Raw genomic sequence first — 26,448 nt, 5'->3', positions numbered from 1 at the left:
GCTTGACCAATCTCATCTCCTTTTATGAGGCGGGGCCCCGCTTAGTGGATGACTTTGGATGTTGCCTGCCCAGACTTCAGTAAAGCCTTTTCCACTGTTTCCCACACGTTCTCCTTAGGGAAAATGCCTCCATGTGGCTCAGACCCGTGCGCTCTGCACCGGGGAAGCCAGCGCGGGCCCCGGGAGCGAGGCCGCCCATCGCCGCCTCACCGGGGCAGCCGCCCGGGGGGCGCCGTGCTGCGCATGCGCGAGCCCGGCCCGCCTCCCGCCGCCGCCTCCAGTGACGTCACCGGCGGCACGCGCAGGGCCGCGCTCCGGCCGGTCCCGCCTCCCGCGTCAGTCACAGCGCGGGGCCGGGTCCTGCCGCCCGCCCCGGGGCTCGCTCCGCTCCCCCTCGGCCGCCCCGCGTCGGTTCCGGCCTCCTCGCCCGAGCGGACACCGCCCGCGGACCGCGCCGTCTCTCCGGTAACGCCCGGAAGAGGCGTTTCGAGGCGGCCTCGAGGCCGGAAATGACGCTTAGGCTGGCGCGGAGGCGGCGGAGCCGGGACGGAGCCATGTCGGCGGGTGGCGGAGGGCAGCGCGACGCGGGGGCCGCCGGCGGGTGAGGCTGGGCCGAGGGCGCCCCAGGGGAAGGGCCGCGGGGCGGCGGGTCCTGGGGCTCCCGCGGGGCGCGGCGGGACTGAGGCCTCTCTCTTTTCCAGGCGCCGCAGCAAGTGGGACCAGCCCGGCCCGGCCCCCGCCTTCCTTCTCCCTGGCACGGCGCCGCTGCCCGGGCGCCCCTTTCCCGGCGGCGGCGATGGCAGCTCCGCCGTAGCGGGCTCCGAGAGCTCCGCAGCCCCCTCGGGAGCGCTGGATGCGGCCGCGGCGGTGGCCGCGAAAATCAACGCGATGTTAATGGCCAAAGGGAAGCTGAAGCCGGCGCCCAGCACGGCGGACAAGGTGGGCACCGGGCGGGGCGGTGGGAGCTGCGCCGGCCCCGGGGGGAATGGGGGAGGGTGCGTGTCAGGGCTGTTTTCTGGGAACCTGCGATCTTTATTTGTCGGAATAGCTCTTAAGGAGACTGGAAATGGTGGAGGTTTGCTTTGGGAAGTAGAATATCACGAAAGGCAATTGGAAAACCTCTTTAAATTATCTTTTCGTACTAGCAGAAAGTGGCATAGGTGTCGGGTCAGCCCTGCTGCTCTTCCATAAGGCTTAACTAAAGCCATCTGCAGGAATAGCTGTTTGCCCAGCATGGTTGGTCCTTTCCAACCATGTCTATTCTGTATTTTCTAAGCAGTACAGCTGATGTAAAAGCATCTGTATAAAACAGCCAGTTTAAAATATGAAACCAAATTATTTTTGTGCTTAAGTTACCAGGAGAAGCCATATGTCCAAGTTCTAAACAGCTTGGTCAGCCCTGCTCTGAGCTGTGGTCAGGCAGTTGGACTAGGTGGTTGTAGGTCACTCTCAACTGAACTGTTGGGTTCTAAAGCAAGTGTGATTTAAAGCCTGATTTCCAGTTTCAATAATAGGATCAGTCTTGCATTTCTGCACTTTATTGGCCTATTTGAGAGCCATGTTTAAAAGGCTGTTTCAAGTTTCCTTCCAAACTTTTCAAATGTGAAGTTATCGAGAAGATTGTTTTCACAACATACTGTATCTTCTTTTTCACATGCATAGTATTGGTGGGACTGCGAGTTACATTCTACCAGTTGTGCCTTGTGAGGCAGCATCAAAAGTATTGACTTTTTTTGTTGGATTTAGTCATAGATAATAGGAGAGAGAGTAGCAAATGTGCCCTGCTTGTTCTCTGCAGGCTCTGTATCCAGCATGACCATTACAGCCTTTTTAAAATGTGATGTTCAGTACTGAGGTTTCTTTGATCGTGGCTATCAGCAGTCTGAAGTGGTTTTATACGTTGGTACCTGATGGTGGCTGCTTCTCAGTACTGAACATCCACCTGAGGATGGGAGACTCGGCATTGATGAGCACGTGGCTTGGTTTCAGGTAGTCTCCATAGTCACACCAGGGTCTGTTTGCTGACTGGCAGATTGGGACCCTTAAAAATTGGATTATGATGTGATAATGTCTCATTCGTCCATCCACGTGTTCCCCATGAGCTTTGGTGGCATTCTTGCATCCTGTAACAAATAATGAGAACCACTTAACCAATAAATTAATTTGCAAATGGGATAGGTTTTTTATTACTTATGTTCTTTTTGTTAGGAAATGTTCAGTGAAGCTATTTTCAGAGTAACTAACTCTGAGGGCACTTCAGATTATGAGCAAATAAGGAGTCTGCAAGTTAATTAATCTACTTTTGTTTGGTTTTTTGTTTGGTTGGTTTTTTTTAAGTGTGGAAGGAATGGAGAAATAAAAGTGCCGGGACATGACACCTGTGTCCCTCAATAGTTGCCTTCTGGCTCTCATGGAAGTGCGGTGCTTCCAACGGTACCTATGAGTGGATGGATACCTCTTGGATACTACTGAAAAGTTATACTGGTTGTTGTTTATGTCCCCAGAACTATTTCAGAATTTTTAGAAGGATTCCATTTAAGTCTCTATATGTGGAAAAGCCCTTAAGGTCTTGTAACTCCAGCTCTTCTGTCATATATTCTGAATCTGTGATTTGATGGCTTTTTATTTCTTAGCACTTAGCCACTGACACAAAATATTAAGTCCTTGTTTTTAAAAAAATGGTGGGGAAAGTGTAATCATAGTGTGAATGAGTTTAGATCTTGATCAGAAATTCTAAATTCTGTGTCTGCATGAGGGCAGTTAAGGACTACAGGTGAGTTTCAGTCTCATAGGTCTGAGATGCCAATTCAAGTGTAAGATGCCTTGGTTTCCATTGGAGCAGTTTTACTGCTTGGTTCTACATCTGTTTCTCTATTTGTAGAACAGAAACAACAGTTGCTCATTCTATTAATTTGTATTGAAGATAAAACTAGCATTTTTATTTGGGCTCAAGTTTGTGGAGAGATGATGAAGTAGGAGATATAACGTGGTTTCTGCTAATATTTGTACAGCTTTTGGGTTCAGCAGCTGAAATGGGAGAATAGGAAGGGTATTCGCCTCTAGAATCCTAGGGTCACTTTGCTCAGCATGTCATTTGTCTCTGCTTTCCAACCACTGGTCTTTTGCAACGGTTCTGTTTGAAGCTGCAGGCTCTGGGAAAAGGTCCAGCTACAAGTAAAAGCAAAGATGACCTTGTGGTGGCAGAGGTGGAGATCAATGATGTCCCCCTCACCTGCAGAAACCTGCTGACAAGAGGACAGACCCAGGATGAGGTATGTTCAGGATCTGCAGCTAATTTGTTGGGCTTGGCAGCAGGTTTGTTCCTGTTTGTAAGGTTAAAAGAGCTTGCAATAAACTACATTCAGTGGTTGTTTCCTCTTTTTACAAAAGTGGTGCTTTTTAAGATCCTTTGTTTAGTACTTTGTTGGGGTTTTTTTCAATAAAATGTCATATGATGAGGTCAGGTAGCATAGCTGGTATGCCGTATCAGGCACCATTCATTCTTTTACCACTTTATTAATGGCTTCTGGCCTTTTTATACAATAACATGAACCACTTGGGGGTTTTTGTGTGTGCTTCGTTATTGTAAACTTGTCACTGGGTTTTTTTAACTGTAGATAAGTCGACTGAGTGGAGCAGCTGTCTCTACTCGAGGGAGATTCATGACTGCAGAAGAGAAAGCAAAAGTGGGACCTGGGTTTGTATTTCTTACGGGTTTCTGCTTGTTTTCTCATTGGGTGGCTGAGGGGCTGGGGAGAAGGTTGTTTGTTTTATGAGCAGTGTCACCTCTGGCTCCAGAGTGAGCTGGCCATGGAGTGTTCCCAGTGTGCTTACCCTGTGGTAGAGCTGACTGCAGAGCTGCCTTCCCACCGGCTGAATATTGATAGAGCAAAATGAATACCAAACAAATCACGAATGGAACAGATCAAACTGTGCTGAACTTCTTCCCACTGAACAGGATACTGGATCTCTTGTGCAGTTTGCTGAGCAGTTTGGTGATACAGTCACCATCCCTGGAAGTGTTTAAAAGAAATAGAGATGTGGTGCTCAGGGACATGATTTAAGCCCTAAATGGGTAGATGAGGTTATGGTTGGTGGATTTAGGTTATGGTTGGACTTGATGATCTTCAAGGTCCCTTCTATCCAGGATGATTCTGTGATTCTATGAGAATGGGCAACTTTCCAGTTCCAAGCAGAACTAGTATTTCATAGACTCTGCTTTTAGTTAGTTAACCTTGCATGTGGACAAGGAAATTGAAGTTTTCAGTGGTGTTAACTTCAGCAAGTTGTCATGTAAATAACTTTGCTTTCTGAGCACTGTGATATTCAATGAATATCTATTTAATTCCTTGTTTGAAGACTATTTCAGATCTTTATGGAAAGCCCCGTGTGTCTGATGACTATGATAGAATTAGATGGAATCCACTGTTTTATGTTCTCTGTGGGTTGATGAAATATTTGACATTTTCCTTCCAGAGATCGTCCTTTGTATCTTCATGTCCAGGGTCAGACAAGGGAACTGGTTGACAGTAAGTGTATTCTGTTTTTTCTTACTATTTGTGATAAAAAGGTTTTATAAGGGGCTTTGTTATGACTGGTATTGCTCAGGAAGTGAGATGGATTGAGAACTGGCTCAACAATAAGGCCCAGAGGGTTGTGATCCACGGTGCTTGCGTTCCCTAGGGGTCAGTACTGGGCCCAGTCTTATTCAACATCTTCATCAATGACCTGGATGAGGGGATGGAGTGTGTCTGCAGCAAGTTTGCTGATTATATGAAGCTGGGAGGATTGGCTGATCCACCTAAAGGCTGTGTAGCCATTCAGCAAGATCTAGACAGACTGGAGAGCTGGGCAAAGAGGAACCTCATGAGGTTCAACAAGAATAAATGTAGAGTCCTGCACCTGGGGAGAAAACCCACCATGCACCAGTATAGATTAGGGGTTGAGCTGCTAGAAAGCAGCCCCATGGAGAAGGACCTTGGGGTCCTGGTGGACAACAAGTGATCCACGGGACAACAGTGTGCCCTCCTGGCCAAGAGAGCCAATGGTGCCTTGGGGTGCATTAAGAACAGTGTGGCCAGCAGGTCAAGGGAGGTTCTCCTCCCCCTCTGCTCTGCCCTGAGGAGACCACATCTGGAGGACTTTGTCCAGTTCTGGGCTGCCCAGTTCCAGAGGGACAGGGATTTACTGGAAAGAGTCCAATGCAGGCTACAAGGATGATGAAGGGGCTGGAACATCTGTCATATGAGGAAAGGCTGAGAGACCTGGGGCTGTTCAGTCTGGAGAAGACTGAGAGGGGACCTGATTAATGTCTATAAATATCTGCAGGGGGGTGTCAAGAATGGGCCAGTCTCTGTTCAGTGGTGCCTGTGACAGGACGAGGGGAAACGGCACCAAGTGACAACACAGGAAGTTCCACCTCAACATGAGGAGAAACTTCTTTGCTGTGAGGGTGAGGGAGCCCTGGAACAGGCTGCCCAGAGAGGCTGTGGAGTCTCCTCTGGAGACTTTCAAGACCTGTCTGGATGTGTTCCTGTGTGATCTGCCCTGGGTGTTCCTGCTGCAGCAGGGGGGTTGGACTCCGACCTCCAGAGATCCCTTCCAACCCCTCTGATTTTATGGTTTGTACTACAAGTACCTCAGTGTTGACAAGAGAGCTCATTTAAACATTGGTGTTAGGATCTCTGCTCAGACCTGTCTGAGGTGCAGTCTGCTGTATCAGTTGTGGAACTAAAACATCTGAGAGATTACAGGGAAGGTGTGGGAGTAGGTAGGGTTCCTAGGCAGGTCCAGCTCTTACGTGTCCCTTTAGTCACTGATGATACACTGAGATCCTTTTACAAGAGATGAGAGTTAGGGGGATCTTCTCTTTAATATACAAGTATGAACATTTTTGCTGAAACATCTACATTTCCATTAGAAGCACAAAGAACTCCTGTCTTGCCTGTGCCTGCTCAGGAAAAAAGGAAAACTATTAACTGTTCAGGTGTGAATTTTTCTGTGTATCAGTTCATGGGCTTGTCCTCAGTTGTCTCAAAACTTGAAGCTTCCAACTAGCATATACCTTTATTTCCACATCCAGTAAACAACTTTTCCTGTGTTAGTTTCCCATTGATGCAGATGTAAATTCTATGCAGGGTTAATGTAAATGTTTCTAGCAGTTGCTAAAATGTTTAAGCTAAAACTGCCCACTTGCAGATACTAGCCTAAGCTTTAGCAGGGTGGGAGTGGAGAAGGAGCCCTGGTGCTGTTGCCATCCTTTGTGATCCAGTCCCAGAATGCTCACATTGGGCCCCTCTGCCAGGTGCAGTCCTTTTGCCCATGGGTGCTTTAACAGGGTGTGGGGCAACAACCCACGCACTTCATGATTTGATTAACCTGGGCAGTTGACCAGGGCCAAAATACAACTGAATTTCATATTCTGTCGCCTAGGAGCTGTTAACAGAATTAAAGAGATAATTACTAACGGAGTAGTGAAAGCAGCCACAGGTTCTAGCCCAACGTTCAACGGAGCCACAGTGACTGTTTATCACCAGCCAGCCCCTATTACTCAGTTGTCTTCAGCAGTTGGCCAAAAACCTCCATTCCAGTCAGGGGTGAGTAATTGTGAATTTCATTGAATGTCACTGATTACAAGATGTATCTTTTACAAGTATACATGTTACATGCTGTTTATGAAAAAAAATTTTAAAAAACCCCACAAAATAAGTAATAAATTCCCCATGTGTGTTGTGAACACTGGAGGACTAAACGGCCTGAGTCTGAAGAGTGAGACTCAGATGCCAATCACCTCCTAAAAGAGAAGGGATGGAGAGAGCAGTCCAGCTTGCAGAGGAGCAAAGGGCTGACTGTGCCATCCAACACCAAACTGATCTGTCAGAGAAATGAGATTTCTGGCATCCAGCAAAACAAACATCCTATTCCTAGAATGAAATAATAAGCTTTTACTGTTACATTTACAGATGCATTATGTTCAGGACAAGTTATTTGTTGGTCTGGAACATGCTGTACCTACATTTAATGTGAAGGAGAAGGTGGAAGGGCCTGGTTGCTCCTACTTGCAGCATATTCAGATTGAAACAGGTGCCAAAGTCTTTCTTCGTGGGAAAGGCTCAGGTTGCATAGAACCAGCATCAGGCAGAGAAGCTTTTGAACCCATGTACATCTACATCAGGTATGAGTGGGTTAAAAAAACATAAATAAAACTTCCAGTGACTAGTGATGAATGTAGCTTAATGTCTCATCTATATGGGGAATTCTTAATTGTGACTGGCTTAATGCAAATGAATAATTCTTGAACCAGACTTATTTTTGTAGTGATTTCTCTAAAGTGGTAAAGTTACCACCCATGAGGTGATAGATTATAAAGTGATGCATAACATAAGGAATTACTTATATTTGGAACACAGTAAAGCTGCATTCTTTTTGGGTTTGAGTTGTGATGTTGAGCTTTAGGGGAAGAATACAATGTGCATTGTTGACCAATCAAGTCAGTGTTCTGTGCAGTATTTAGAAATTCAGAAAACCTGAGTTTTCACACAGAAGATCAATACTTGTCACTTTTGTTCACAATTGTGCTAAGTAGCTGCAGAGCTACTAGAGTCCTGTTGAGGTGGGTAACTGATCACTCATTAAAGGGATAAGCTCTGACTGCAGGTTGCTGATGAAAGAAAGAGCTCTTGAATTTGGTGGAAACATTTGAGCTTATGAGGTATTTTTTGTATGTGTTTTCAGTCACCCAAAGCCAGAAGGTTTAGCAGCTGCTAAAAAGCTATGTGAGAATCTGTTGCAAACTGTGAGTAGCTCTTAAAAATACAAGATTTCAGAGCCTGTTGTAGCTTCATCATGTGCCTGGCTGATTATTATTTTATGCTCTCAGCAAAACTGTCTGTGTGTTCTGACTTGCTAATAGGTTTTTCTTTCTGAGTACTGCTGACTAATTTTTGTGCAGTGAATAAATATTTCATAGGATGAAGCTGTAGTAGCAGAATTCTGGGGGGGAGAAAGTGCAGATGCTTCTTGAGCACAACTGGAGGTTTGGGGCAGGGGATTATCTGACTGTGTGAAAGCATAAAGGAATCCTGCTCTTTTTTGATTGCTGGAGCCTCCTTTGCTTTAGCTTTAAATGTTGTCCAGAGCCATGCTCTCTGCTTGATCTTTCCTAAAGTCTTAGCAAAAACATTTTAGAAAATCTCTCACATGTGCAGAGAGAAAATGAATTTCAGAGCTTTTCTTATATGAACACAAATAGAGTTAAATTCTGTGAGACAGCCTTGCTGTTAGTCTTGATAACTGAGGATGGGCTACAAAGTCTCTTTTGAAAAATATAGGGAAGCTTTTAGATTCTTTTGAGTTCTGTCTCTCTGCTGAAGTAAACAGTTTGCCACTGTTCCCAGTGAAAGATAATCCTGTATCTTACACAGATCTGTCACGGAGAGCAGGCTCCTGGTTCAGTGGGGTGGTGGGTTTGGCCAATGGGGTTTTGATTTCGATTTTTGTGTTTGGATTATTGCTCTGTGTATGGTATAGTCTGTAATTAATGTCCCTCTATAGTTTGATGGGGATGTGTGGGAAGATGCCTTTCACCTGTAAAAGGTTTATATGGCAAAGAGATGTTTATTGTCTCATCTTTCACAATTCTCTGCAGGTTCATGCCGAGTACTCCCGGTTTGTGAACCAAATAACCACCGCTGTACCTTTGGCAGGTAAAGCAGCAAAAATGAACTCTTTGGAGTTGCATTCTACAGAGCTGGACTTACAGTTAGTTTTGTGGAATCCCTTTACCCTTTTTTAAGTATTTCAATTGAAATGGACTCCAGTTTCTTTTACATTTGGTAATCAAATGCGGTATTGTTGCTGCATTCAAGCTGACACTTTCCCTCTCTCCCCAGGCTTCACTCAGCCCGCTGCTATGAACAGTGTGCCCTCCCAGCCTTCCTACTACACCTCCAATGGCTATCAATCTGGTTATCCTGTTGTTCCCCCTCCTCAGCAGCCAGTTCAGCCACCATATGGTGTGCCAGGCATTGTGCCCCCTGCAGTCCCCCTGGCCCCGGGCATCCTGCCAGCCCTACCTGCGGGGGTTCCACCGGTGCCAACGCAGTACCCGATACCTCAAGTCCAGCCTCCAGCCAGCACTGGCCAGGTACTGCCTCAGCTCAATTGTTTGCCCTGTGGTTGTTGACTTCCTAAGCTGTTTCTTCACTAATGATAGAACACGTAAATTAGGTCCAGATGGAAAATTCTTTAGGACGTTTTTTGATTATTGCTTTACTGGTTCTTCTGGCTAAGCAGTTAAATAATTGGTGTGGCTGCTTCAAACTGCATTTTTCATATCAGAGCGTCCTTTAACATAAAGGGTATTTGCAAGGGGCTGCTTGTTTGCAAAAATCATTATCAAAGGCTGTGATGCAGCTATATAGGTAGTTTGAGGTGGAAGCATTCTATAGATTAAATGTTTTAAGTTGTTAAAATCCTTTTAGGTTTTCTTAGGCACTGCAAAGGGAACTAGTTGTGTGTTATGCTCCTGTCTGTGAAACTCTATATTAATACTTTATATACATATTATAAATTTTTCTTGTGTTCTGTTTTCAACTTCTGCATGCTAGAGTCCACTGAATGGTCCTTTTCTTCCTGCTACCCCAGTGAAAACAACCATGCCAACTGGTACACAGCCACAAGTCCAGCCCCATCCCCAAGGTCAAAAGAGACGCTTCACTGAGGAACTCCCGGATGAGAGAGAGTCAGGACTGCTGGGATATCAGGTGGAATAAAATCAGCAATTTTACTTCATTTACCGAAATGGAAATTGACTGGAGAGAGATTGTGATTAGCACAGTTTATTTGGCAACATTCGTGAAAGACGTTTGACAGGTGGCAGCCGTTGTTAGAGGACATGGAGACCACGCTGTGGTTTCTTTGAGTGGATGCACTGTTCTTATAGTGGGACTGACTTTAGTCATTGGCAGCTTGCTTTCCATGCCCTCAGTCTTCTCTGAAGAACAGTGGTGCGTTCAGGTCAAAGAGATGACAACAGCGTGTCACTGGGTAGTTTAAAGGGAGATTATTTGGGGTTTTGGGTGGGCTTGTTTGAGGGGTGGGAGCAAAATGTGGTGGTAACTTGCAAGTTTTCCCTGTTCACCTTTCTTGCAGGTTGCACTTAAGAGGATTTCAGGAAGCTTAGTTTTAAGAGATTGATTTTAATTTTTTTTTTAGATAGCAAGTGTAAATTCATTGTAATTAAAAAAAAAATTATTAGCTCTTCAGGCTTATATATGAGAACAGGGAGTTCCTGCAAATGCTTCTCTGATGATAGACCCCTGCTCACAGGCAGAAATCCTTAATAAAAGCTCTGCCTAGAGACAAGGACCTATCTCTGTCTTAGCCTAATCTTGAGGAGAGTTTATTCTGGCATGAGGTCTATACAGTATTCAGAAGTAGCTAATGGAAGAGATAGTAAGTTGATCTGTGAACTAAGCAGTTGTCTTTACTGTCCTGAACTACTGAAAAGGTGGAGTAGGTCATGAGGTTTCTTCCACGTTGGTGCTCAGAGATGTTTCTTACTCTTGTTACTCCCAGTAATTTTAGAAGTTTAACATTGCTTAACAATGGCAATTAGTGGTTTCTTCTGCTAGTTGGCAATATGCTCTGAAAAGTTGGGATTCCTGTCATTATCATTAAGGAGCTAAAGCTTATGTTGTAGTTGTAGATTTGCTAATGCCGTGTGTTTTTCTGCTCATAGCATGGACCCATTCATATGACTAATTTAGGTACAGGCTTCTCCAGTCAGAGTGAAATCGATGGAGCCGGATCGAAGGCAGCAAGTTCCTCAGGAAAGGAGAGAGAGAGGGACAGGTGAGTGATGATGAATTATGGTCAGGCCTTTTCTGTTTAAAAGCTGTTTTCAGAGATTATCTGTTTCATGTGCTCTTATGTGACCTGGGAGCTGGGGGGGTGGTTTGTTTTATTGTGGATTGGCTTCTTCTGGTGCTTTTAAGGGATGCAAGGCTTACCTTTTAGTGCTACATAATTAAAATAGCTGAATTTCCACTTTCCCCCAAGTCTCTGTGCTCTTACTTTGAGTCTGGTATTTTGCCAACTCCTGGACATAATGGGGTATTCTTGTGAGATAGGCGGCTTTACACTTGAAATGATTCCAGTTTCTAAAAAATCTGAAGAAACTGTAAACTTGACATTTTTCAGCCTGAAGTTTCAGGGAAAGATTTACTTGATAGTCCCTTTTGTTTTCTGCTCATTATGAAATACATCAGGTGTATTGGTGAAGTTTTCTATGTTCTCCATCTTGTCTGAAGTCCTAAATTCAGCGTAGGTATTTGAGGTTATGAGGCATCCCTGCTCTGCCCTGTGCACTCCAGTGCACTGAGGCGCAAAACTGTCAGGTTTGCATGTTATTTCATAGCATCATAGCATGGTTGGAAGGGACTTTAAAGATCATCCAGTCCAGCCCCTCTTCTGTGGGGAGGGATGACATCTTCTACATCCGGTTGCTCAAAGCCCCCTCCAACCTGGTCTTGAACACTCTGATAATAAGAAGTCTCTTTCCATCTTTCTTATAAGCCCCCTTTAGGTATTGAAAGGTTGTAATAACGTTTCCCCAGAGCCTTCTCTTCTCCAGGCTGAGCAACCCCAACTCCCTCAGCCTGGCTTCATAGCAGAGCTGTTCCAGTCCTCAGATCATTCTTGTGGTCTCCTCTGGACCTGCTTTAACAGGCACCCAGCTGCAGTACTCCAGGTGGGGCCTCAAGAGCAGAGTAGGCAGAGAATCCTCTCCCTTGACCTGCTGGCCACGCCACTTTTGGTTATAGCCTAGGATGCATTTGGCCTTTTGGGCCACACTGCCTGCTGGTGTCCAGGTTTTCATCCAGCAGTACCCCCAGTCCTTGGCAGGGCTGCTCTTTATCCCCTGGCCTGTATCAAGACCAGGGGTAGCTCTGACCCAGGTGCAGGGCCTTTCACTTGGCCTTGTTGAACAGCATGAGGTTCAGATGGACCCACTCTTCAAGCCTGTCAAAATTCCTCTAGATGGCATCCTGTCACTCTCATGAGTGCCTAATGTCATCTGCAATCTTGCTGAGGGTGCACTCGATCCTGCTGTCCATGTTATTGATTAAGTCATAAAATAAAATAGTGTTGGTACCAGTATGGACCTTGGAGGGACACCACTTGTTACTGGTTTCCACTTGGATGTTGGGCTGTTGACTGTAACTCTTTGGATCTGGCTGTCCAGCCAATTAATTCCTTACCCATCTAATAGTCCATATATTAAACCCATTTTTCTCCAATTTTGAGATAAGAACATTGAGGGGAACCTTAATGAAGGCCTTACAGAAGTCCAGGTAGGTGACCTCACTTGCTTATCCCTTGTCTACTGATGCAGTCACTCCATCATAGAAGGTCGCTAGATTAGTCAGGCAATTACAAGTTGAACTCCTCAGGTCAGAAACTGAGTTATGAATTTGTTGTTACCTTTGACTCTATGCTTGTTTTAAAAAAGAAAAAAATAAGGGCTTGCCTTGCTTTAAATAGGCAGTTGATGCCTCCACCAGCTTTTCCTGTCACTGGGATGAAATCAGAATCTGAAGAAAGAAATGGTGCGGGGTCTTTGCCAGGCAGCCATGGTGAGTGCAATGACTAAAATCCACCTGTAAGTCAAGTTTCCTTTCCCAAATGAGTTTGCACTGGTCTGAACATTTGTTTAAATGGGTGATTATTTTGGCTGTTCTTCATATCACACTGTTGAAGTGAAAAGCAGATCGTGTTGCACTGCTCTGAACTCACTGATCTTCCCTGCGCTTATGCACACATGATGCTTCTCTTAAAACTGTCATATCTGTATGAATGAGGAGAGTGTAATTAAGTGAAGGACCAAAGCTGGGTCTTTCTGACCCATCAGTCAGCTGAGGCACAGAACCTCAGGGTTGTTCTGTGGCACAGATCTGATGTGGCTTGATGTGGTGAACCAGCTCCCTAGAGGCACTAAAGGTGTATTGGTGGGAGTTACAGTTAGCTCAAGGTGTGTATTTACAGACAGGAGTCAGGTCTGCAAACAACTGAGGTGCTGTCAGAGTTCATCTTTTCATGGGGGCTGTCACACATCAAGTATTTGCAGCTTGGCAGAGTATGTAATGGTGTTAACTCTCCAGGTAGCTCAGTGCCTTTCAGGTCTGCAGGTTCATCACCTCAGTCTCTTTAACCTTAGTTTTTCTGCAGTATTGGTCCCAGAGATTGCTCTTCTGTTAGCTGTCTTGTGAACAAAATTTCTACTTTTCTTTACATATTTATCTCATTAACGGTGAAATGTTCGTCTCTTAGACCCGTTTGCTAACTTTACCTTTTTTGTGTGTTTTTTTTTCTTCTTTCTCTGTTCTCTTACATGGTTCTGATGGATCACATGTGCTGTTGCTGGTGCTGTTGGTGTGGCCTTCGACCTTGGATGACCATTGGCCTTGTGACCTCAAAATGGTGTCCAACTAACGATTGACAATTAACATCTTTTTTATTAACTCATTTTGGGGCATTTTATCTCTTCTTTTATTTTTCCTTCTTGGGGGGGGGGGGTTGGGGTTGTTTTGTTTTTCCCCTCCTAGATCATCAAGCTAAGAAGATTAAAACTGCAGAAAAGGGCTTTGGATTAGTGGCATATGCTGGAGATTCATCAGATGAAGAAGAGGAGCATGGAGGCCATAAAAACGCAAGTACTTTTTCACAGGGATGGAGTTTGGGATACCAGTATCCTTCCTCACAGCAACGAGCTAAACAACAGATGCCATTTTGGATGGCACCATAAAAGCTGCAGAAGAGTTTTCATCCTTTTTTTTGTTTTGGTTTTTTCCTCCCTTCTAGCAATAATGCATGTATATTACAGAATGAACTTGGCAAATATGCATTGTTTTTACATTTGCAGAAGCTAAAAATTCAGTATTTCCCCTTGAAAGGGCTGCATTACTTTTAAAATCCTGATCTCTGCAGTGAATTTGTCAAAAAATAAATATTTTGAAATAGCATCCTGACAGGGCTAGTCCCTTACACCAAGGGGAAAGTGCTGTGAAGAGGAACTAGTGAAGCCTGTCAGTCTGTGTTTGTCAACTTAAGAATGGAAAGAGTCAGTCCCACTGACTTCATTCTACACCTGCTGTGTGTATTTTACTGAGTGCTTCTGCCACCAGCCTCGGTTTGCCGTCCCACTGAGCTTGTGGTGACCTGGTGTCAGTGTTTTCAAACGGAATGTACAGTAGTTCTGAACAACTTGAGGATCATGTTTCCTAAACTTTGTTTTTCCTTTAAGCATCTCCTGTAACTCAGCACTTATTTCTTGTTAAGATGTGGTTTTACTAACGCCCAACTTCTCATTCTAGCCAGATGTCAGGGTGGGGGGAGGATCAGTTTTTTGGAGGGGTTTCGTCTTGCCACCGATCCCCAGGTGAACTCGGTGCTGTTACACTAGTACTTAATGATCTCCAGTCACCCTGGACTTGGACAGAACTCCTTGGGAGGTTCACCCCCACCTTTCCATTCATTTTCTTCCCTGATTGCACCCTTCGTTTCATGCTGGGTTCACAGGGCAGGCAGCCCTGGGCCCTCGCGATGTGACCCCAACATGGGCTTTGCCATGGAGCACGGAACTGGACCCTGGGACCCGGTTGTTGGCCAAGACCTGTGCCCCGGGCAGAAGGAACTTGCGTGGGGCAGGATGCGTGGGACTGCCCTGAGGGGCTGGTCGGCTTTCGGAACAGGAGGAGTAGTTTTAAAAAGGGGATGTGTGTTGCTGCTGCGGACTGACTGCGCGACCCTTCTGGCTCCCTTGTACAAACCTTGGCTTTCCTACGTGTTGTAAATAATTAGAACTGTACTTTCATGACAAATAAAGGTATAAAGGCGCTGCTGCCTGCTGGCGGGGCGGGGCCGGGGGGGCGGGGCCGGGGGGGGGCGGGGCCGGCGCGCGGGCGGCGGAGGCGCCGCCGCCATTTTGGTGCCGCCGCCGGGAGCGGGGCTGCCGGGCCGGGCCGGGGCGCGGGCGGCGCCGGCGCTGAGGGAGGAGGCAGCGAGCGAGGAAGGGGGCGGCGGGGCAGGCCGGGCGAGGGGCTGCGGCTGCTGACGCTCTTATCTCCTTCAGCGGCGGCGGCTCGCTCGGCGCTGAGAAGATGGATTCCGGAGCCCGCCCGGGCGGCGCGCCGGGGCAGCCGCGCGAGTACAAGCTCGTGATGTTGGGCGCCGGGGGCGTCGGCAAGAGTGGTGGGTACGGCGCCCAGGGAGGGGTCACCGCGGGGTGGCCGTGCCTGGCGGCCCGAAAGGCCCTGCCCTGCCGCGGGTGGGGGTCCCGCTCTCCGGGGGGCTCGGCGGGTCGCGGCGGTGGCCGCGCCCCGGGCTCGGCCCGGCAGCCTCGGGGTGACGCTTCCCGACCCAAACAGCCCGGGTTTGGGCGCTGTTCCGCCCCTTCACCCCCCGGGCTGTCTCGGGGCGGTTTATCAGCGTCTTCCGCGTTTTGGCTGCGTTCAGCTTTGTTTCTGCTACTCATCATGGAGCGCTTAGTTGAGGACGAGGCGTAGTTCTCTGTTTCTGAGTTGTTTGACCCGTTTAAACTACCATATTTCTTTCAAGTCTTGCCCCGAGTATGTTTTAGCTCGTAGTGAAATAATGTGCTTGAGCGTGTTGTGAGCTGCACGCTGCAGGGGTAGATGTTGACCGAGACTTGTGCCGTTGTGTCTCCGGTTTTTGTTCCAGCCATGACCATGCAGTTTATCAGTCACCGGTTTCCAGAGGATCATGATCCCACAATTGGTAAGAAAAATCTCTCTTCTCTTTGCTTTTCACTCCCTCGCTTGACAGGTTAAGCTGTTGTGGAATCCATTGCTTTGAAGTACTGAATTTAAAGCAAGCTTCAAATTTGAATGCAAATTGAGGACCCAAGTACCTCAGATAACTCATATAAAGGTGTTTAGAGTTCTGAGACTGCTGGGAGGACTGGGAGACATATCCTGGATTCTAGATCTTTTGTGGTTTTCCTGTCCCATAGAGACAGTATCTGGCCTGAATATGTTTGTTTGTAAGGCAAGGATGAAAAACTGCTGGGAAGTGATTATTAGTTGTTTATTCAAAAAAGTCTCATCTCTGTGCTGTAGATCAGCTCTCTGCTGTTAATTTGCCAGGCCAAATTGTGCTTTGTGTTTTAGAATCTGCACAGCTTTTGCAGCAAATCTTAAGAGAAATCTTAACCAACATCCGCATTATTGAAGGGAAAGTATGAAAACTAGCTGCCTTACTGGAAGCTGACTGATGTAGTTTAGAGGAACAGAATATTTATTACCTCATTTTTAAGAAAACAGCAGTTGGGACTCACCAGTTCTTGTCACAAAGCACAGGTATTTTCTGACTTTGAGAAAAATGTGATGCTTTTACTCCATGCTTTCCACCCAGGTGTCCAAGAGTGAGTTTATAAGATGTGGTCACATGTCTGTCAGAAATAACATGTATCATAGGATGTCTTGGGTTGGAAGGGACCTCTAAAGGTCATCTAGTCCAACCCCCCTACAATCAGCAGGGACATCTTCAATTAGACCAGATTGCTCAGAGTTCCATCCCACCTTGATAGTTCAAGGGCAGGTTGATGGGGCTTGGAGCAACCTGGTCAAGTGGGAGGTGTCCCTGCCCATGGCAGAGGGGTTGGAACTAGATGATCTTTAAGGTCCCTCCAACCCAAACCACTCTATGATTTTAGCAAACAGTTGGGGAGGATACTAAATCATACCAGAGCAATTAAAAATGTAGTTTGTTGTTAAACAAAGATCAGATTAATGTAGTACTATTGCCAGACTAGGTTCTTCTCTCTTCTTCATGTTGTCTTTGTGAAATGATGACTAATGGGTATTGCAATTTTATTCCAATCTTGCTCTTTCTGACCTGCTGTGGATTCACAGAGGATGCTTATAAAATACGGATACGCATTGATGATGAACCTGCCAACCTGGATATCTTGGACACAGCAGGACAGGTGTGTGAGTGAGTAATAATAAGTGAATTGGAAAGGTTTTAAGAAGCCTGTAATAGTCAGGTGTAGAGGGATAAATCCTGTAAAACTGTGCTCTTGTTTTTTCTTCCCAGTTGGTTTTTGAGCTGTCTTACTGTTTCTAAGCATCATGTCTCTTAGAGCATCTGTCTCGTACTGTCTGTATTGAGGCAGCTCAGATGGTGCTCTGGTTTCATGCACTGCTTTCTCCTTGCTGTTTGTGATCAACAAGCAGGAGGTGTTGGCTGATACATGACATGTTGGTGTGATTTCTGTAGTGAGTAAAACTTGGTGTTAATCCCAGCATAGGTAAGACCTGGTCCTGTATGGAACAGGATGAGATGACAGGTGACCAGCTTGTTCAGAGCTCCTGCTCAGCTGCTTTTGGAATACAGGTTGTGTCCCCCATCCTTTGCAAGTCATTGTGTTTGTGCAATTGAAATGTGATTGTCTGTTTCTAGGCAGAGTTTACAGCCATGAGAGACCAGTACATGAGGGCTGGCGAGGGCTTTATCATCTGTTACTCAATCACAGACCGGCGCAGTTTCCACGAAGTGCGTGAGTTCAAACAGCTCATCTATCGTGTGCGTCGCACCGATGACACTCCCGTGGTGCTGGTGGGAAATAAATCTGATCTGACACAGCTTCGGCAGGTAAATGGCACAAAACAGGCCTCCAGTTACAAGCTATTTGTGTCATAAAATACAGTAATAGTAGAGGTTATACCTCCTGTCTTAATTTTTTCGCATATTTACTATCTAAGTTGAACAGTAGAGAAGTACTTGCTTAACCCAAGATGTGTTGAATAACCAAATGCTTAGAGCACTCACAAAGGTAAAGTCTTTAAGTTGATGCTTTGAGTTTCAGCTGCTTTGGGCTTTGCTTTTATTTAATTCCTGGAAGGACAGACCTAGCATTCCATAAACCACTTGGAGATACTGGTACAAACTGCAGATGCCAGTGTGCTAAGAGTGGGTGTGTAATAATGGAGAACCTGGATAAAAATTGACAGAAAGGAAAATTACTTTCAGCTTGAGAAAACAGTAACTACCCTCTGTGGGAAACCGGTTGGAAGCAGAGCTTCACTCAACGGAATCGTACTTTGGAAAGTAAGGCCCGGAGGTCCTGTTTGTGTACCTGGGATTAAGTGTCTTTTCCGTAGGTATTGGAGCAGGAAAATTATGGTAGCTGTGGTAGAGCAACCATGTGAAGAGATATATAGGATGAGGAATGGGTGTTGCTGTTCTGTGGCCTCAGCAAGACTGTTTTGTCTTTGTTTAGTTTGGTTTTTTGGAAAGGTTTTGCTGGGTTCAGGGTACTAGTGAATTTTTCTCCTGATCTCTAACCTAAAACTCTCCTCTTTCAGTTTAAAACCATTCCCCCTTGTCCTTTCACTACAAGCCCTTGTCTAAAGTCCCTCCCCAGCTTTCCTGGAGCCCCTTCAGGTACTGGAAGGTGCTCTAAGGTCTCCCTGGAGCCTTCTCTTCTCCAGGCTGAGCACCCCCAACTCCCTCAGCCTGTCCTCATAAGAGAGCTGCTCCAGCCCTCAGGTCATTTTCGTGGCCTCCTCTGAACACGTTCTAACAGGTCCACATCCTTCTTGTGTTGGGGGCTCCAGAGCTGGACACAGTGCTCCAGGTGAGGTCTCACCAGGGCAGAGTAGAGGGGCAGAATCACCTCTTTCCATCTGCTGGCCACACTTGTGATACAGCCCAGGATGGGGCTGGCCTTCTGGGCTGCAATTGCACATTGGTGGCTCATGTCCAGCTTTTGATCCACTAGTGCCCCCAGGTCTGTTTCCACAGGGCTGCTCTCAAGTGTGTCCTTCCCCAGCCTGTATTGATCTCTCTGGTTGCCTCTGGCCCAGGTGCAAGACCCTGCACTTGGCATTGTTAAACCTCATGAGGTTCACCTGGGCCCACTTCTCCAGCTTGTCCACATCCCTCTGGATGGCATCCTATCCCTTTGGCATATCACCTGCACCACCCAGCTTGGTGTCATCAGCAAACTTGCTGAGGGTGCTCTCGATGCCACTTACAATATAATTAATGAAGATACTAAGCAGCACGGGTCCCATGAATTGATTTAATGAATGCCCAGAGAGTCTCTTGCAGATTATTCCATTGCTAAAGAAGTGATGAAAGAAAGAAGAACATGTTTGTAGACAAAGGTTTAGAGATGAGTGACATGAGCTGTTCTGGAGCTGCAAGGGTGTGTGCAGAGTTCCAGAGCAAGCAGAACAACAATCACAGATTTTCGAGTTGGAAGGGCCCTCTGGAGATCATTGAGTCCAACCCCCATGCCAGAGCAGGACCCAGTCTAGGGCAGATCACTCAGAAAGACATCCAGGCAGGTCTTGAAAGTCTCCAGAGAAGGAGACTCTGCAACCTCTCTGGGCAGCCTGTCCCAGGGCTCTATCACCTTCACAGGAATGAAGTTAATCTTCATGTTGAGGTGGAACTTCCTGTGCTCCAGTTTGAATACATTGCCCCTTGTCCTATCACAGGGCAGAAGTTAAAAGAGGTTGTCCCTGCCTTCTTGAGGCCCAGTCCTCATGTATTTATAGACATGAATTAGACCACTCCTCAGTCTTCTCCTCTCTAGACTAAAAAGCCCAAGGCCTTTCAGCCTTTCCTCATCAGACATGCTCCAGTCCCTTAATCATCATAGCCCTTTGTTGAACTCTCTCAAGCAAATCCCTGTTCCTCTTGAACTGGGGAGTCCAGAAGTGGACACAGTACTCTAGGTGAGGTCTCATCAGGGCAGAGCAGATGGGGGAGGAGAACATCCCTCAATCTGCTGGACCCACTGTTCTCAGTGTACCCCAGGATGGCACTGGCCTTGTCCACAAGGGCTCAGTGCTGCCCAATGGATAACTTGCACACAAAGAAATGGTAAAGAAATAAACTTCCTGGTTTTGGCTTTCTTGAAAAGTGTGAACTTTTTTATTATCCCCAGGTCTCCAAAGAAGAAGGTTTGGCTTTAGCACGAGAGTTCAACTGCCCGTTTTTTGAAACCTCCGCTGCATTCCGCTATTACATCGACGACGTGTTTCACGCCCTGGTGAGAGAGATCCGCAGGAAGGAGAAGGAAGCGGTGATGGCAATGGAAAAAAAATCCAAACCTAAAAACAGCATGTGGAAAAGACTGAAGTCGCCTTTTAGAAGGAAGAAGGATTCAGTCACCTGAACAGAGAGAATTCCTCTGTAAAACAACACGTGCCAACAGCCGTTTGTAACCAAAGCGGTTTAGTGACAACGTTTTGACAGGGTGTTAGAAAGCTGATGGGACTTTTACAAGGGAATGCAGAACTGCTACCAATTATTTTTATTTAGAATGATATTCCCTTCATTTGGGATATTTAACTGAAGATACAGTAACAGTTGTACTTTTGTTTGTTGTCATTTTTTTACTTTGTCCAGCAAATACCGCTTGTATGTCAGTGGTTACAAATGTTGATAGGTTGATGTCCCTGCACTTTTGAATGTTTGTCTTTGGTCACTGTGTACTGGGAACTGAATTGTGTAAAATATGGCTGAAGTTCTTCTACCCAACCTAACTTAATTATTTTTTCCTGGTTGTTTGCACAAGAAAATGTTGCTGTTCTCTGGAACAGTAAAACCCATCACGAGAGGTGACATGTTGAGATTGTGCTGAAGAGTAGTTGACAAGCTGTCACGACCAGCAGCCTTGGCTGCCTATCATTGAATGGAGCTGTGCTGGAGTTCTTGTGTTCTCATGGAATAGATTTTCTTCCAGCAAAATTAATGTGGAATATTGTACACATTTCTCTAAATTAGCAGTTAATCAGCAGTGTTGTAGGTGGGATTCTAAACAAGTCAGAACAGCAAATGATGGTTCCTGTGGCAGCAGTAACTTGGCAACAGGGCGTGAATATGTAGCATTTTCCTACTGTATAGAACATTTACTATGTTGCCACAGCATGTGTAATATAGTGATGCTGTAGAAACCACAGCTTTGAATATTCTGACTTGCTTGTTAAAATCCTGGCTGTAATGGTGAGCTGGCTTGTTTCTTTACATTCAGTTTCATGTTCTTGTCTTAGAGGAGCCAGTATCTTTGTTCAGTAGAAGTCTCTGACACAGTGATTTCAGATTCTTCTGTGATAACTACTTTGTAGAGAAAATGACTGATACTGAGGTATCTGGGCCCAGAATTAATATCCCCAGTACTGGTAAGATCCTTCCAGTGCAGTCTTAGAATTGTTGGTTTGGTTGTGCAGGTGGTCCAGGCAGTGCAGGTCTGGTGTTCCTCTTGATTCTGTTACTTAATAGGTAACTCAAACATTGTTAGAACAAGTTTCTTGGAGAACTAAGTGCCTGGAGTCTTTCAGTTGAAGAGTAAAAGAGCTTAACAGACTAAGTGCAGTGTAGCTTCTGTTACTTTTCAATCATCTGCATCAGTAACTATGTTGATTTTCCTGATCAAAGATCAGATCTTGGTGTGCTGCATGTGATAGTGCAGGCAAAGCTGAGCATTGACATGGAAGAGGGTTAGTACAAGAAGCTGGGACAGCAAATATATAAACATAAGCTTTTCTTCTTACTAAATTCCTTATTGCTTAAGATTTGTCTGGAAATTCTGTGCTTGTTGATCTTAAGAGTATTTCCTTTGTGTAAGATTTAAAAACACAGTAAGAAATTTGGGGGGGAGGTTACATTTTTAATTTTGTGACTGAGATAAACATTTAAATTGGTTTCTGTTTCTTAGTTCCTTCCAGTGCTCCAGTGTTAGGGCTGCACTGGCAATAACCACAGGGATGTTGGAAAAAAGCTGAGAATAATTCAGAGGGTTGATAATGTTAGACCTCTTTGATGGTGGCTGTGGGAGCATCTTGTCAGTAGGTAGTTCAGGATTGAACATTCTTGGTTGGATTAATTCCCTATAACTCCAAAAAAAAGAAGTCCTAGGAAAACCATCTAGCAGCAGATGCGAGGAGAAGGTCAGAAGTTTCTCAAAAGCCGTCGCTGAGTCCGTCATTGTAACCGTTCTTCCAGAGCAGCTTTCTGGGCATGTTGTGCAGGGCCCTGAAGGTGATTACAAGTTTCCCCAGTGCTTTTCCTTGATCTATTAAAAGAAAATGCTAGTCTGCTGCCTACACTCAGAGTTGTCAGATAATATGTCAAGATAACCTGTCAGCAAGCCTGAAAGCTGAATGGGACTATTACCACTTTTAAGTGACTGATGTCTGTGCCTTACATGGTTCCTTCAATGCAACTTCAGTGTTTACTAATTCCTTTTGTGAGCCTGTTGCTTATAGAATGATGACATCAGAACAGCAGCAAGCACTTTTTTTTTTACACAGTGTTATTCAAAAAGAGTTTTATTTTTGTCATGTATAAATTTGTACATAGAATGATTGTTTTATTGGACACAATATATAATTTTTAATACATTTGCATTTCACATTTTAATCTGGGGTCTCTGGTGGGACAGGTGGAAGGCTGAGAGTGCTGAAGAAGCAAAGCTCCTGGTGTGATTATGAATTACTTGGTGAATTATCTTGTTAAAAAAAGCAAGAGTTGGTGTGTTACCTTCAAGTGGTGCAAAGCTTCAACGTTCTGTGCTGTGAATTTTGTGCTAAAACATTGAAACATGATCTGGACGTTCTGCAGCTGTATTGTTTTGCCTCCGTCTGCTCTGCCCAAAGCTTGTTGACTTCCTGAGTCTCAGTTTGGAGTGGGGCAGCAGCAGCAGCTGTCTGAGGGAAGGATCTAAATCTTTGACCAGATGCTTGAGTCTTGGGGCATCAGGCAGTCTTGGAGCCATCACCCTGCTGCTTCTGCCGTGGTTGGTTGCACTTCAGAATTTTGTCCTAGGAGAAGCAGCTGGGGTTACACTACTCTGGGGCTCAGGTGTAGTTGTTGGTTTTTCTTCCCTTACTGAAGCCAAATCTGCAATATAGCTCTGGCCTTATGACTAGTGAAAGGCTCCTGGTCTGGGTCTGCAGTTGACCAATGAGCCAGTGCTTGGGGCGTGGGGTGGGTTTGTCTCTGCACACAGCCTTGGTGTCTCCTAGTGCCTGCATCAGACACTTGGAGGCAAGTGCCCAAACTACCACCTCTTGTAACCAAGGCTGGTAGGAATCCTCACTGGTGGCAGTAACTCAGGTGTGTGTTTTTCTGGTCTGCAAAGATGTGCTGAGGTTGTGACTGGGGCAATGAAGCCCCTCATGGGGTTTGTAGCTGGAGCTGTTCTGTCTAAAAAAGTTAGCAGATAAATCATCCGTAGTTGGTCAGTCAATGTGTGTTACCTGGTTCTGCTGTCCTGAGAGAGCCTCTTGGCCTATAATTTTGGACTAAATGCAAGATTCCTAGAAAGTTAACTCTTACATATTTTGATTCAACACATCCAGTTGACAGCCAGGAATCATGTCCATGGGATGCAAATGTTGTGGTTATTTCTTTATTATTCTTCACTTAACAGAAATAATATCTGTGTCCATCAGCATGTGGCTGATGATTAGGAGTGAGTCTAAAGCTTTGGAAGCTGCTTTTTATCTAAGAAGTTTTGAAAAACTAGAAATTAATGACAACTTGGTAGACCTGCGAGATGGTTTTAGCATCGTCAAATGAATTCAGGGTATTTTCTGAGTAGCACTTGGTGATACATTGATGATGGCCTTGGTCATGTTATTTTCATCCTTTGTGTGGTTTTCATCCAGTCATAAAATAGAATCATAGACTCATCGTCAAGGTTGGAGAAGACCTTCAAAATCATCAAGTCCAACCATCCACCCTACAACCCCCAACCACTAAACCATCTCATGAAACACCACGTCTGTCCCTTTTTTGAACACCTCCAGGGATGGTGCCTCCACCACCTCCCTGGGCAGCCTGTTCCAAGGCCTCACCACTCTTTCTGGGAAGAGATTTTTCCTCATATCCAGCCTGAACCTCCCCTGGTGCAGCTTGACTCTGTTTCCTCTTGTCCTATTGTTGGTCACCAGGGAGAAGAGTCCAACACCCACCTCACCACAAACGTTCTCTCATGTAGTTGTGGAAAGCAGTGAGTCATTTGATAGTACAGCTCCTTTCTGAGCCTACTCAAAAGTGTTCCAGGTCTGTCTGACTTTTAATACCTTGAAAGCCACAACACATCCCAGCTCGCTCCATCTTGCAGCATTGGCAAGAGGATATTGACCATGGGCTGATGGTGTGAGCTTTGAGGGCTCCTGGGGAACTTGCCTGCTGTAACCAGTGACCCCCCACTCCTGCTCCTTTTGATTTTTGCCCTTTTTTTTCAGCTTTGATGTTCCTTCTTATTCCAGAAGAGCTTTGCTGGAGAGTCACAGGCGAGATACAAAATACCCCAGTGCAGTTCACAAGCCACTTCAGCCCCTACCTCCATAAATCCTTTGATCCCTAAAGGGTTCTTCAGCCTGGAGGAGTCTGAGGGGAGATCTCATTGCTGTCTGTATTTTCTCTCTGCTACTTGGGGGAAATTCTGGGGTCAATGAGGCTATTACTACTTATGGGTCAAAGAAGTGGTACCTCTGCATACGGGTTTCATGGAAGTTCCCATAGATACCATGTCTGTGGGAGGAGGGAACTTTTCAGTCCTTCATCCTCCTGGGGCCAGGCTCCAAGACCTTCAAGGCTGTAATTCTCAAGCTCTGCCCACAACCAGCACATCCCTCACCAGGAGCAAAGAAACCTCAGCTCAGAACCGTCCAACGCTGTCACACCCTGTGGGTAATGTTGAGCACATGTTGCTCTTCCCTGATTGTTTCCAGTGCCCTGAGAAAACCTCTCAGATATTCTGTGGTGCTGATACCAACTGACTTTGCATTATTTTATTCCAGGTAGCAAAACTGTTAACACCTCTTGTTGATATTAAAGGTCAATCTTTTGTTGAGATCACAAGAAGTTGCTCCAAAAATGCAAAACTGGTAATGTTTAAAGTACTTGGAGGTTCATTAAGTGTAACTGAGAACTGGAAAAAAAAGAACCAAAGCTGCAACAAAACAAATCCAAAAAAACACCCTCTGCCAAAATTCCTGCTATATTAAAGCAGCAACCCTTGTGTCCCAAGGCTGGAGGAGTGAACGAAGTGCTACCTAGAAACAAGATGATTCACTCAAGTGTATGGAAGACAACTTCCTAACACAGCTGGTAAGGGAGCCTACCAGGAGAGGTGCCTTGCAGGATCTGCTGTTCACTGACAGGGAAGGACTGGTGGGGATGTGGAGGTCGGAGGCCACCTTGGGCTTGGTGACCGTGAAATGGGTAAATTCTTGATATTTAGTGCAATAAGGAGAGGGGTCACCAAAACATCCACTATGAACTTCCAGAGGGCAGACTTCAGCCTCTTTAGAACACTGGTTAAAAGAGTCCCTTGGGAGTCAGTTCTGAGGGGCAAAGGGGTTCAGGAAGGCTGGATGCTCTTCAAGAAGGAAGTCTTCAAAGCACAGGAGCAGCTGTCCCGGTGTGTCATGAAACAAACTATCGAGGAAGACGACCAGCCTGGCTGAACAGGGAGCTTCTGCTGGACCTCTGGGAGAAGAAGAGAGTCTATCACCTTTGGAAGGAGGGGTGGGCAACTCAAGATGAGTACAGGGAGCTTGTGAGGACATACACAGAGAAAATTAGAAAGGCAAAAGCCCGTCTGGAGCTCAAGCTGTCCACTTCCATAAAGGACAATTAAAAAATGGATTTACAAATACGTTAACAGCAAAAAGAGAACCAGGGAGAATCTCTATCCCTTATTGGATGAGGAGGGGAACATGGCAACCAGGGATGAAGAAAAGGCTGAGATACTTAATGCCTTCTTTGCCTCCATCTTTAATAGTCAGACCAGTTGCCCTCAGGATATTCGGCCTCCTGAGATGGAATATAAAGATGGAGAACAGAACACTCCCCCCCCCCCCAATCCAGGAGGATGCAGTCAGAGACCTGTTGCAGCACCTGGACACTCAAAAGTGTTTGGGGCCAGATGGGATTCACCTGAGGGTACTGGGAATGCTGGCAGAGGAGATTGCCAAGCCTCTCTATCATCTGCCAAGAGTCCTGGATAACAGGGAAGGTCCCAGAAGACTGAAGGCTGGTTCATGTGACCCCATCTACAAGAATGGCCTGAAGGAGAATCCTGGGATCTACAGGCCTGTCAGCCTGACTTCAGTACCAGGGAAAATAATGGAGAGGATCATTCCAAGTGTGCTCACGTGGCAAGTGCAGGATAGCCATGAGATCAGGCCCAGCCAGCATGGGTTCAGGAAGAACCCTAGTCCTGCTTGCCCAACCTGATCTCCTTCTATGCTCAGGTGACCTGCCTGTTGGATGAGGGAAGAGCTGTGGATGTTGTCTGTCTGGACTTTGGAAAGGCCTTTGACACCATCTCTCACAGCATGTCCTAGAGAAGCTGGTGGCTCAGGGCATAGACAGCTGCACTCTCTGCTGAGTACA

General features: G+C 45.9%; 2 protein-coding genes and 1 non-coding gene across 6 annotated transcripts; all 3 read left to right on the top strand.

Moving 5' to 3' along the window:
* Nucleotides 1-372: 372 nt before the first annotated feature.
* KHDC4 (KH domain containing 4, pre-mRNA splicing factor) lies at nucleotides 373-14,898 on the top strand. 3 transcript variants are annotated; one of them, XM_051641256.1, is made up of 14 exons: nucleotides 373-601; nucleotides 702-939; nucleotides 3,150-3,272; nucleotides 3,618-3,697; nucleotides 4,477-4,529; nucleotides 6,433-6,596; nucleotides 6,963-7,174; nucleotides 7,735-7,795; nucleotides 8,648-8,705; nucleotides 8,892-9,145; nucleotides 9,609-9,764; nucleotides 10,742-10,854; nucleotides 12,547-12,638; nucleotides 13,608-14,898. In XM_051641256.1, exons 1-14 carry the CDS (start codon nucleotides 510-512, stop codon nucleotides 13,805-13,807), a joined length of 1,896 nt encoding a protein of 631 aa, XP_051497216.1. In that variant the 5' UTR covers nucleotides 373-509; the 3' UTR covers nucleotides 13,808-14,898. The 3 variants fall into 3 exon arrangements, with proteins under 3 accessions (XP_051497216.1, XP_051497217.1, XP_051497215.1); XM_051641255.1 differs by having other exon boundaries at nucleotides 374-601; nucleotides 3,144-3,272; XM_051641257.1 differs by lacking the exon at nucleotides 13,608-14,898 and having other exon boundaries at nucleotides 3,144-3,272; nucleotides 10,770-10,854; nucleotides 12,547-12,640.
* On the top strand, nucleotides 6,738-6,866 carry LOC127394995 (small Cajal body-specific RNA 4). The gene has a single exon (XR_007891709.1). It is a non-coding gene; the product is annotated as a small Cajal body-specific RNA 4 (non-coding RNA).
* Nucleotides 14,899-15,018: 120 nt separating the features above from the next.
* On the top strand, nucleotides 15,019-22,439 carry RIT1 (Ras like without CAAX 1). Of its 2 annotated transcripts, none has more exons than XM_051641269.1 (5): nucleotides 15,019-15,252; nucleotides 15,742-15,798; nucleotides 16,935-17,008; nucleotides 17,485-17,676; nucleotides 19,982-22,439. In XM_051641269.1, the coding sequence occupies exons 1-5, from the start codon at nucleotides 15,162-15,164 to the stop codon at nucleotides 20,210-20,212; spliced, it is 645 nt and encodes a 214-aa protein (XP_051497229.1). In that variant the 5' UTR covers nucleotides 15,019-15,161; the 3' UTR covers nucleotides 20,213-22,439. The 2 variants fall into 2 exon arrangements, with proteins under 2 accessions (XP_051497229.1, XP_051497230.1); XM_051641270.1 differs by having other exon boundaries at nucleotides 15,193-15,256.
* Nucleotides 22,440-26,448: the final 4,009 nt, after the last annotated feature.

Source organism: Apus apus, chromosome 27 (assembly GCF_020740795.1).
Source record: "Apus apus isolate bApuApu2 chromosome 27, bApuApu2.pri.cur, whole genome shotgun sequence".
In the NCBI taxonomy this organism is placed as follows: domain Eukaryota; kingdom Metazoa; phylum Chordata; class Aves; order Apodiformes; family Apodidae; genus Apus; species Apus apus.
Note: the sequence above shows the minus strand (reverse complement) of the source record. Positions and strands in the feature narration are given on the sequence as shown.

What these genes read in the sequence shown, in the direction of transcription:
- RIT1 (XM_051641269.1), top strand. Translation starts at nt 15,162, where the DNA reads ATGGATTCCGGAGCCCGCCCGGGCGGCGCGCCGGGGCAGCCGCGCGAG. An exon ending in GGATCATGATCCCACAATTG is followed by an intron (nt 15,799 to 16,934) that starts GTAAGAAAAATC and finishes GTGGATTCACAG; the next exon opens with AGGATGCTTATAAAATACGG. An exon ending in TCTTGGACACAGCAGGACAG is followed by an intron (nt 17,009 to 17,484) that starts GTGTGTGAGTGA and finishes GTCTGTTTCTAG; the next exon opens with GCAGAGTTTACAGCCATGAG.
- KHDC4 (XM_051641255.1), top strand. Translation starts at nt 510, where the DNA reads ATGACGCTTAGGCTGGCGCGGAGGCGGCGGAGCCGGGACGGAGCCATG. An exon ending in CGCCCAGCACGGCGGACAAG is followed by an intron (nt 940 to 3,143) that starts GTGGGCACCGGG and finishes TTCTGTTTGAAG; the next exon opens with CTGCAGGCTCTGGGAAAAGG. An exon ending in GAGGACAGACCCAGGATGAG is followed by an intron (nt 3,273 to 3,617) that starts GTATGTTCAGGA and finishes TTTTAACTGTAG; the next exon opens with ATAAGTCGACTGAGTGGAGC.